The sequence below is a fragment of the Mus pahari genome, chromosome 15 (genome assembly GCF_900095145.1).
Source record: "Mus pahari chromosome 15, PAHARI_EIJ_v1.1, whole genome shotgun sequence".
Lineage (NCBI taxonomy): Eukaryota > Metazoa > Chordata > Mammalia > Rodentia > Muridae > Mus > Mus pahari.
The window spans coordinates 26500223-26512683 of NC_034604.1; the positions used below are offsets into that span (position 1 = coordinate 26500223).

Here is a 12461-nt window from a genome sequence, read left to right on the forward strand (position 1 = left end):
CTTCTTAAGGACTATACTTAAATTCTCAAAAGTCCATCTTCTGCTTCAGCATCTATGCTATGACCTGAACTATCAACACACAATAAGAACAGATTAAAGGGTTAGGTCTCCTGCACTGACCTCAGGATGCATTGAGGGGTGTCTTAATTATCTAAAGGGACATTGTGACTATCTCAAAATTGTATGTCTATTTTGGGGCACTTCTAGCTCAAATCCCATTTACCAATCGCTAAAGAATCCACAACAATTTGTAGAGTGGAATGATTCTCAGGGAACAAGGCCCTGCCCTAAAGCCTCTCTGTAAGCATTAGCCACAAACACACACAGTTAAAAGTTGGAGCCTAACTGGTTATTAAAAATGTTAATAGGAGAATTATGCATCAGTCAAGCCAGCAGTAATGCAGAAAATTACAGAGCTTAAAATCTGGACGGCACCTCAGAGATCAAGTCGAGTTCTCTCATTTCACAGAGGAGTAAATTAGGTTCACATTGGCTGGAGGCCTCCTCAGATTGCAGAGCTGGTGGGGGTGAACAAGACAAAGCTGTGCCTCCTGTTGTTGTGCAGTAGACAGAGCCCTAGAGCAGCCAAGGGCATGGCCCTTTCCAAGTCTTGTTCTAGTTACTGGATATAATAGCATAGTAATAAATGGAAAAGTACCAATGGTATTGGAGACTACTTTCATTCTTTGGCATAAGGATGAGCACGATACAATAAACATAATCTAAACTTGCTATACTTTTTTTGAACTTTCATTTAAAACCATGTGGAACTCTCCTGTTTTTGACTGACACATTGTAGGTATCTCAGAAAGCCCATTAAAAAGGCTTGCCTAGATCTCCTGAAGTTTATCACACAATTGGCTACCTTTATAACATGGAATCCTCACTGCTCCAAACCTTAGGGTATTTGAGGATGGGAAGGTCCTAAATTGTTTATTTGTTTGTTTATGAAGTCCTTGATACACACTATACTAATTTGTAAAAGAAGTAAAATAAAAATGTGAATGTCTCTGAGTCTGAAATTGCCTCTAAGTCAAATGCACAACCTTGAAAAAAAGTGTTTATCTTCCTTGAGTCTCAAATACTATAATTCCAAAATATATATTTTTTTCAGCAGATGCTCCTAAAGTCAGTATAAGCTGTAGACAAGAATGTTTATTTTGCTTCTAGAAAACTCCTTCTAATCATTATAGTTGTCCATGGACTGGCTGCTTTTAGAGACACAATTCTTAAAAAGGGGGGAAGCCAAACATGTTTCATGAGCATTTGTGGGAGAACTGGGCATTAATATACTAGCTCAAACCCTAGAAGAAAACCAGATTTAAAATCTTCCTAAATTTGAGTTGTGCTGGTGCCCACATTTTCCTCCATAAAATAATCTTGGAGTTTCCAGGCTACCTCTAGCATGGGGTGAAGGGCAGTGCATGCTACCCCTAAGCATGCCATCTTGGAAACTGTCAAAACTACAGAAACAGATTAAATTGTTTGATCTTCTCTCCTATTCTTTTATCAAAAAGTTTGGGAGTTTGCATGTCCTGTGATGCACATTTGGAGGATAACTTGCAGGAAGCAGCTTTCTTTCCACTATGAGGATTCTTCTGCATGAAACCATGCAGTAAACTGAGCCCACTATCGTTTGAAGAGTTACACATGGCACAGACCCTGCATAATCAGAGGAGAAAGAAGTGTTGCTAGGAAAGGTGAAGGAATCTACATGAGTTTAGATTCTACTTTCTTTACCTTAATCTAGCTTCTACCTGCTTTGTGACCAACCACTCTGGCACAACTGTTCATTTGTCAACAAATCTAAGCTTAAGAATACAAGGTTTGGATGTTTCTGGACCTAGCCAAGCAGAAGGTACCATCATGGGTATTGACATTCACCACAAGGAGCTCAAGAACCAGGACATCTACCTGTGGCTGTTAGTCAAACTGTACAGGTTTCTGGTCAGGGACCAACTCTGCTGTGAATCAAGTAGTGCTGAAGGGCTATTTATGAATCTCACTAATCCCATCTCTGTCCCGGATGACCCAAAAGCTAAAGCTCCTGACCGGGAGAACAAAACTACTGTGATCATGGGGATGGTCACAAATGATGTGAGGATTCTGGAAGAGTTCAAGCTGAAGGAAGGTGTGTGCACTGCAGGTGAGCAGTCTGCCCAAAGTCACATTCTCAAAGCTGGGGGTAAGATCTTCAACTTCAACCAGCTGGTCCTGGAGTCTCCCAGGGACCAAGGCACTGTGCTCCTGTCTGGTCCTCAGAAGACCTGAGGCTAAGGGGCCAGCCAAGGCTACAAAAAGTAATCCTGGATCTTACTGTTAATTTAAAAAAGCTTTGGATGTGGAAGGGGGGAAAAAAATACAAGGTTTCCCCGAATTTCCAGATATATCTTTGTTCTGTGAAGTTTTTATATACGTAAGACCTGGGTTAATTAAATGTTAGGCCTTTCTTGTTGATCTGTATTTCATCATAGTGTTCTTCATTGCAACAAGTTGAAAAGAGGTTATCCTTTTTCCTCCTCTATAGACATGATCACAAAGCAGAATGATGTGGCCTTCAGTGTTGCCTCTAAGAGGTCAGACGTTCACTAATTTGCATATCGTGATACTCAAATTCCAGGTAATAACATTAACAATAGCTTTTCTATCACCCTTCTAGGTTTATTGTACAATTAATAAATTTTGACCAATATGTAAATTAATGTTATCAAAATCAAGCAATGTGGCATTATTAAAATATTTCAGTAGTGTTCTTTCCAGCCCCCTACAGGGATATAATTTCTGTTAAATCAACTGCATGGACCACCTTCTGAGAGAGCGGGTTTAATAATAGTGTAAAAGCCAACATATCACCATCTGCTTAGCCGTATGTACTCCTCCTATGTTTGGCAACAGTTAATACCTGGTTTGACAAATATGTAATGGTGTGTAGAATTAACACACTTAACACCCCTAAGTTTCTCAGTTTTACCAGTCCCAAAGTCTCAGATTTATGTTCCATTGTTCACCACTTTGTCCACAGATATGTACTATTCTCTGTCTCCGTTTATCCTGAACAAATCCATTAATATGCTGCACTGGTCAGCTATATGTTAGCAGCATATGACAAAGCACAAAGCAATAATGTTAGGATTTTCTAGTTCACAAGTCTGTGTAGCAACGGGAGCAGATCTGGTTGAAGCTGGATTTTACTGGCGCTGCTCATAGGTTTAAGTCTGCTCCTTGGTTCAGCCTTTTCTCTAGACCAGAACCATCTGACACATGCTCTGCTCTGCTTTTGAGGGAATAAAAGAACATTGCTAAAAGCTTTACAGGCAAGTTATCCTCCCTGCTGCCCCCGGTAAAGCAATATAGTCTGTATTGACTTTATCAAGCCTGTGATCTGTACAGAAGAGGAGAAACAACCTTTGTATTCAACAAATAAAGGAATCACATTCTATAAAACGTATTTGTAATGAAAATTTTCAGCTATTCCAAACTGGTTCATCAAAGTAACTATTTGGGTAATTGAAAAAGTCTCATTTGTTTGATGGAAATTTAGCATATTCTGTTTTTCTCCAATCAGGCTTCCAGGTCCCCTGGAAATAAGTCTATTTTTTCCCTACACAAAAATGCCCCTTTGAATAATTGTACCACTTTAATGTACCCACTCTTTAGACATTCCCCCATCAGTTCATTGTCCAAAGTCCCTAGAAACAAATGAATTCATTAGCATACAATTCATAAGACAGAAATCAATTTTCAATTCTAGTGAATTACTCACTATCGAAACTCTAATTTCTGTAGTCATTCATAAGTAGCTATACAAAAGAGATTAAAAATTAAACTTGTTTTAGATTTTTTCTCGTGCTGGAATCAAACACAGCTCTATAACTTCCATGTTTACGTTTTAAGATCTTTAAGTTCAAAAACAAGAATAGAAGGAAAACAAGCGAGTCCACAGCATAGTTTAAAACTTACTGATTTCTGCTGTAATCAAGAATTGCTTTAACATTAATATCAGAATTGCAAAATGTTTCCTTTCTTGCCACTACAAAATATCACTTTTCCAGTCTAAAATTGCTTTGGGATGAAATATCTTTCCACTGATGTTGTTATAAGATTTACTAACTTTCCCTTATATGTATGAGTGTAGGGAGAACTATGGACCTCTTGCACTCTAGACATGGGAAATACAACTGAGTCCTGCTTCACTCCATACCACTTCCTTCTCAAAAAAATATAGATGTGATGGTTTGTATAAGCTTGGCCTAGGTAGTGGCACCATTAGGAGGTGTGGCTTTGTTGGAGTAGGTGTGTCACTGTGGGCGTGGGCTTAAGACCCTCATCCTTGCTGCCTGGAAGCCAGTATTCTGCTAGCAGCTTTCAGATGAAGATGTAGAGCTCTCAGATCCTCCTGTACCATGCCTGACTAGATGTTACCATGTTCCTGCCTTGATGATAATGGACTGAACCTCTGAACCTGTAAGCCAGTCCCAATTAAATGTCGTTCTTATAAGAGTTGCCTGGGTCATGGTGTCTGTTCACAGCAGTAAAACCCTAAGACAATGGATAAGCTTTGTTTTCTCTTTAGTATGCCCTTGAGGACAGCTGCCTGTCCTAGCATAAGCAGATACATTTCCATTCGCCAGGATTTCTGTTTTCCTTATATTCATAAGTACCATTATACATCGGATCTCTTACCGCATGTCTCAGGGCTTGTTTTGTGTGTTACATTGCATCAAAATCTTTGTATTTAGTCCTTCCTCGTTATTCTCCTTATTTACAATCCATATGGGTTGCAGCTGGCACTTAACATAAGAGTTTATTTTAACAATTATCTGAAAAGTATTAAGTTAAATAAAACTTCCAACCTCCTCCACAACACGAACTTTGGTATTTTGTATCTATGATGTATTTTCTCATAATTATTATAAAGTACCTATATTATGTTTAATTTCTTTTCGTTTCTTGAAAATTATATACACACCTCCTAACTCCAAATAGCATTATTACATTTGCATAAAGAGTAACAAACTACTTTTTTAATTTTATAATTCCATTTGTAATGTGGTATTTTAATATGCAACTTTATACTTTGACTATCAAGAAAAAATTTAAATCTGATTCACATTTTAAAGTCAATTCTTTCTCATCTTTAAAATATTGCAAATTTTTTCTCCTATTTGAAGTGCTAAGTCATCTATTTTACAGTCAGTGTGGACAAGTTTAAATACAAGATTATCTGAGAATGCTGAGGTTTATTAGACATATCTAAGCAACAATCAAAATGAAGAATCAGAAAGAGAGTAGGGAGGGTTACATGGGAGATACTGAGGGGAAAAGTAAAGGTGAAATGAAACAATTATATTATAATTTTAAAATTATAATTTAAAAAACGCATTACCTACCTGACCAGCAGTGTCCAAGATGTCTAAGTAAGCAGGCTCATTATCAATCCTCACCTGGGTTTTATAAGCATCTTCTGAAAAACATATGAAAAGGGTTTTGTTTATGTTGGTCCCATAGAAGAGCTGTGTTTAATTTAAAATTCTGTAAAAAAAAAAAAAAAAAAAAAAAAAAGGAAAAACAAAAACAAAAACATTCTTCAAAAAATTACTAGCTGATGTGCTGTTGAGATAAAGAATCAAGAAAGCAAACATGGTGGATAGCAAACTTTACAATGTCTTAGACTACAGCACAAGGAGCACCCATCTAGTAGTAGCGCACATCTCTCATCCCAGCACTGGAAGACAGAGGCAGGTAGACCTCTGTTTGTCTGGGACCTATCTGGTCTATGTAGGAAGCTCGAGGCCAGCCAGGGTTAAAAAGATAGCTTAGTAGTTAAGAGCTTTTTTTTCTTCCAAAAATCTCAATTTCTTTTTCCAGTGCCTTTGTGATGACTCACAACCATTTGAAACTCCAGGTCCATAAGATCTGATGCTCTCTTCTGACTTCTATAGGCACCAGGCACACACATGGTGCACTTGTATACATGAAGGCAAAACATTCTACACATAAAAGTAAAGTACATATATCTAAACAAACAGCAAAAGTGCACATGGAAAAAGATCATGACATTGAATTTGGTATTGCATGTTTACATATGTCACCATAGGCACAGGCACATAAGAGAAGCCTTTAAATTTCTAATATTCAGAGGTGAGGAAGACACAACATCTGCCCCAGCACTAGAAGTTACTGGGACCAGTGGGACCCAGGCACATAGGAAATCCACCCAACCAAAGTTATGAGTTCCTTCCTGTCTGCGCCAGTGCACTGAGCAGACCTTGGCTACGAACATTGCAGCCAGTCCCACAACAGGCACTACCAGGTNCTCTAACACACCCAGGAACACAGGATCAGAGGTGCCCTGAGCAGAACTTGGGCACTAACTCCCCAGCCAGTCCCACAACACGCAGAAGAAGCTCCTCTCCAAAGCACTCTAACACACCCAGGATCCCAGGATCCCAGGATCCCAGAATCCCAGAATCACAGAATCACAGAATTACAGGATCCCAGGAGCTTGGTCACACCAGGATCTCAGGCTCCCAGAGGCAGCTGGACTCCCAAGAACTCTGACACACCCAGGATCTCAGGATCACAGGATCACAGGATCCCAGAATCATAGGACAACAGAGACAGCTGAACTCTGAGGAGTTCCGACACAACCAGGATCACAGGAAGGACAGGCTCCAGTCAGACATAGCCAGGGCAGGTAGCACTAGTGATAACCAGATGGGAAGAGGCAAGCGTAAGAACATAAGCAACAGAAACCAAGGTTATATGGCATCATGGGAACCCAATTTTCTCGCCATAGCAAGTCCTAGATACAACATCACAACACAACATCACAAGAGAAAAGCAATATTCTGATCTAAAAATCACTTCTCATGATGATAATAGAGGACTTTAAGAAAGACATAAATAACTCCATTAAAGAAATACAGGAGAACACAGGTAAACAGGTAGAAGCCCTTAAAGAGGAAACACAAAAATCACTTAAAGAATTACAGGAAAACACAATCAAACAGGAGAAGGAAATGAACAAAACCATCCAAGATCTAAAAATGGAAATAGAAACAATAAAGAAATCTCAAAGGGAGACAACTCTGGTAATAGAAAACCTAGGAAAGAGATCAGGAGACATAGATGCAAGCATCACCAACAGAATACAAGAGCTAGAAGAGACAATCTCAGGTGCAGAAGATACCATAGAAAACATTGACACAACAATCAAAGAAACTGCAAAAAGATCCTAACCCAAAACATCCAGGAAATCCAGGACACAATGAGAAGACCAAACCTAAGGATAATAGGTATAGAAGAGAGCAAAGATTTCTATCTTAAAGGTCCAGTAAATATCTTCAACAAAATTATAGAAAACTTCCCTAACCTAAAGAAAGAGATGCCCATGAAGATACAAGACGCTTACAGAACTCCAAAGAGACTCGACCAGAAAAGAAATACCTCCTAACACATAATAATCAAAACACCAAATGCACTAACAAAGAAAGAGTATTAAAAAGCAGTAAGGGAAAAAGGTCAAGTAAAATGAAAAGGTACACCTATCAGAATTACACCAGACTTCTCACCAGAGACTATGAAAGCTAAAAGATCCTGGGCAGATGTCATACAGACCCTAAAAGAACACAAATGCCAGCCCAGGCTACTATACCCAGCAAAACTCTCAATTACCGTAGATGGAGAAAGCAAGATATTCCATGACAAAACCAGTTTTACACAATATCTTTCCACAAATTCAGCCCTTCAAAGAATAATAAAGGGAAAACTCCAACACAAGGAGGGAAACTATGCCCTAGAAAAAGTAAGAAAGTAATCTTTCAACAAACCCAAAAGAAGATAGTCACACAAACATAATTGCACCTCTAACAACAAAAATAACAGGAAGAAACAATCACTTTTCCTTACTATCTCTTAACATCAATGGACTCAATTACCCAATGAAAAGACATAGACTAACAGACTGGATACTTAAACAGGACTCAGCATTTTGCTGCATACAGGAAATGNACCTCAGTGACAAAGACAGACACTACCTCAGAGTAAAANGTTAGAAAACAATTTTCCAAGCAAATGGTCCCAAGAAACAAGCTGGAGTAGCCATTCTAATATTGAATAAAATCAACTTTCAACCAAAAGATACTTTAAAAAAAATAAGGAAGGACACCATACTGGTCAAAGGAAAAAAACATCTCTCAAGAACTCTCAATTCTGAACATTTATGCTCCAAATGCAAGGGCACCCACATTCATAAAAGAAATTTTACTAAAGCTTAAAGCACACATTGTACCTCACATAATAGTAGTGGGAGACTTCAACACCCCACTCTCAGCAATGGACAGATCCTGGAAACAGAAACTCTGACACACAGTGAAACTAACAGAAGTTATGAACCAAATGGATCTAACAGATATTTATAGAACATTTCATCCTAAAGGAAAAGAATATACCTTTTTCTCAGCATCTCATGGTGCCTTCTCCAAAATTGACCATATAATTGGTCACAAAACAGGCCTCAACAGAATCAAGAATTTTGAAATAATCCCATGCACCCTAACAGATCACCACCGACTAAGGCTGATCTTAAATACCAACAAAAACAATGGAAAGCACACATACACATGGAAGCTGAACAACCTCTACTCAATGATAACTTGGTCAAGAAAGAAATAAAGAAAAAAACTAAAGGCTTTTTAGAATTTAATGACAATGAAGACACTTCATACCCAAACCTATGGGACACAATGAAAGCAATGGCAAGAGGAAATCTCATAGCTTTAAGTGCCTACAAAAAGAACCTGGAGAGAGCTTACACTAGCAGCTTGACAGCACACCTGAAAGCTCTAGATCAAAAAGAAGGAAATATACCCCAGAGGAGTAGATGGCAGGAAATAATCAATCTCAGGGCTGAAATCAACCAAATAGAAACAAAAAGAACTACACAAAGAACTAACCAAACCAGGAACTGGTTCTTTGAGAAAATCAACAAGATAGATAAACTCTTAGCCAGACTAACCAGAGGGCACAGAGACAGAATCCAAATTAATAAAATCTGAAATGAAAAGGGAAACATAATAATGAAATATGTCTTAAAATAATTATTCTGTCTGTTGAATATTAACAGTTGAAAATATTAAAATCATGTCCTCAAAATAAATAAATAAACAAACAAACTTTAGGGCAAAAAAAAAAATCGATTGTTTATCCTATTCCTTGTTTTTCTGTCACTGGCTTCTCTTTTTTAAGGAGAGTATCTGTGGGATTACTGGCTCTTTTTACATTTGGGGGGTGTATAGGGTTATTTTTTCATTTCCTGAGAGAGAGACATAGAATCATCTAAGGAGGATTCTATGAAGCGCGGATCACAAGCAGGCCTCAGATTTCATGTTTGTTTATGTCAACCTAAAGGCCAGGGAAGCAGCTTCCTGAGGTTGAGATGCTGAGTAAGGCTGGGACACTCTGTGTGATCATCTGATGCTGTGACAAGCCGGCACCTGGGACACACAGTAAACGGGAGCCTCTTCTGAGATCAGAAAACCTCCTCAGAAAGAATAGATGGAAACGGGCTGGAACTAAAATCAGGCCACTGAGCCGAGACTTTCTTTCTCTGTTTTAAGACCTGCCCATCCATGTACACATTCTAGTATGGCAAATCTAGGTCACCTCCCTGGCCTGAATAGAAGCTAATACCTTTCATTTCTTCTCTACAAACAGTCTTGCTTTCCGTTCCACTCCCTTTGAGGCTACCCATGCAGAAACATACTGTCAGAAACACTCTGTTGAATGCATATAAACACTTCCCTGAATTTCAACCATCTGCCTATAGTGCCTCTTCTGAAGTGAGCTCATTTATCTTCCCAAGCAAAAGACTAAATGTACACAACGCTTCCTCAGGCAGAAAAGATCACAGCTGCTTGCTGCATTCTTTGAACAGATAAGCACTATAGGACTGCATTCATGGAGGTACCTACCACCTTAAAATGAATCTCAAAACATGGATATTTTACATGAGACGAGCATCTCTTCTTCACTGCTTCTACAGATGAATTTTATAAACTAAAACAATAAAGGCCCTATATTAAAGCTTTTAATCTATCACAACATACATATGCTGTGTTGGCTACTCACGTACCTTGTTTGTAAGGTATAAATAACTGTACTTTATGAGGCTCAACTCAGTAGCACATGTCATAGTGCATTGAAAACACAAAAGCATAAATCAAATTCAAGAAACACTATGATGTAAAATTTTAGCCAAACTATATGAAACTTAAATCACATGTGCTATTTCTGATTGTACATATATAAATGCATCTTTACTAAGCAGAAGATCATGTAAGATTTAACAGCATGCATTTCCAATAATCATCAAATATATTGTTTTGGCTAATGAAAAAAAAAACATAAAGTATTCTGGAAAATAGACCTGTTAACTTTTCCTGGAAAATGTGTATTTATTTAAGTAATTTAAAAATATTTTAGTCATAAATATTGGGGTCATTTAAAGCCATAAAGTATGCAATTGAGAAAACACCAAGAAAATATTATTGAATTTTTACTGCATAATTTTAATATATAATATTTAAATACTTCCTTCATGATTTACCGCTCAAACCAAATTATATAGCTGAAACTGTTTTTCTATAACTTTGAACCTGTATGTGTTTCCAAGATAGCAATTGTTGACCCAATATTTTTCAAAGGCAATAAAAATTACAAAGGCTCAACTAAGGCTTTTTTTTTTTTTTTTGGAGGTCTTCTTATATAGGTTTTGCCTGTTGTACATGTGCAGAGAGAGAGAGAGCAGAAGTACCTGGAAACGGACAGTATTGACTCTTGGGTCCTGATAGAACCCAGCGGATTCCACATGGATACAAATCTGCATTTCCATCAGCATGCTTATCAGTATTAAATTCAGTGCACATCTGGGTGTCTAGTATGCACTCCATACTGTGATGGGCACAATGTCTTCAATGTTGAAATCAGTTGTGTGTAGTCACACAGAGTTTAAAATGCATTAAAGGAAGCAGACAACTGCACTATACCTTGCTAAGGGTTCAATGGCAAAGTCTTAGAAGTATATTTATCTAGACAGAAAGCAAAGAGCCCTGGTGGGATTTACGACTAGCTGGGCTTAGTCCTTAAAGGCTTCACAAAGAAAGAAGGAAGCCATAGGCTTCAGGGGGAGAATGGGTAAATTATTTAAACCCTGACATATCCCCTAGCCTGAACATAAACATTCAGTAAAATATCCAGTACATTAAGGTTCTTGGCTGTGAAAAAGGATTTCGAAAGCAAGCTTGGTTTAATGTATAGAATACATAGTGATGGAAAAAGGATGCCCTTCCCAACCAATGAAACGGCTGAGGCAACGCTGCCATGAAGGTCTGAACCCTGGGAATTACGGGAGCTTTGAGGCAATTTGGATTATATTCCCATCTTGTAACAGTGTGGAAAGAATCTGGTTTACTTAGATCTGTGAAGATTATATTTGAGGTGCACACCAGTCGAAATGTTTTTCCTAAACATAAAGATAAGTTCTTGTAGACGTTGGAAATACCCAGATTCACCTGCTGGTAGTGTGAAGATGCCCTGCTGATGATATGATGCTTGATGATAGTAGACAGCCACACACCAAGAGGGTCTGCCAATAGTCTTTGGTAGGTAGCCGATTTGACACCATGCCCCATCCCTGTTCTGTACTTGACACTAACTTCAGGCTCAATGTGCTAACACCATCCACTGAGAGTGATGGACTCTGCCAGGATACTGGAATGTACAGAAGCATACTCCTGGGTAGTAGTCTGAACCAAGACTTCTCTCACCAAAGGCAAAATGAAAGTATTACTCTTTACAAGAGCTGACTACCAGACACAACACAATGGGCTTAAATACAGATTATTTCTTCATACAAATAAAGACCAATTTTACAGTCAATCTCAAAGAGCTACAGACTTTTCAGCGTGGTCTGATGAACACATATGGTTACAAAGTTTCCGTGATGCCCACCAATGAAATCTGAGGATGAAATTGCAAGCCATGTTGTGGTATAGGTTATATAGACCAACAAAGATTCATATCAAGAAGAAGGAGAGCATTTAAACAAACTACTAAAAGATGAAAATTTCTCCAGGGAAAAGTAGGCAAGACATTGAGTGATCTTTCTTAGGGTGGGGATTGTTATATTTACCAACTTTTGTTATGTATTTATTTTCTATTATAATTCATATTATAATATTGTTAATACCAAACATTTATTTTTCATTCATTGCATTATTTAATTATTTTTGCATCATGATGAAGATTTGTTATTTCCCTTATGCTCAAATAAGGAAATAAAAAATCAGTTATTTAATTTGCCCAATTTAAAAGTTTTATAAATATAGAAATACAAAGATATATCATGTTATATGAAGAAATTTATTACTAATTCATCATGTTTTGTCCAGTTTCTAATG

At 37.8% G+C, this 12461-nt stretch overlaps 1 protein-coding gene across 2 annotated transcripts in view; it reads right to left on the reverse strand.

The window, feature by feature from the left end:
- Positions 1 to 12461, reverse strand: part of Rit2 (Ras like without CAAX 2) — a 326497-nt gene that overhangs the window by 227422 nt on the left and 86614 nt on the right. The window contains exon 3 of one of the 2 annotated variants that reach the window (XM_029547076.1): positions 5391 to 5461. In XM_029547076.1, coding sequence (XP_029402936.1) covers positions 5391 to 5461 — 71 coding nt within the window. Of the gene's footprint in view, positions 1 to 5390; positions 5465 to 12461 lie in introns of both variants that reach the window. The other variant, XM_021214896.2, reaches the window with a different exon arrangement.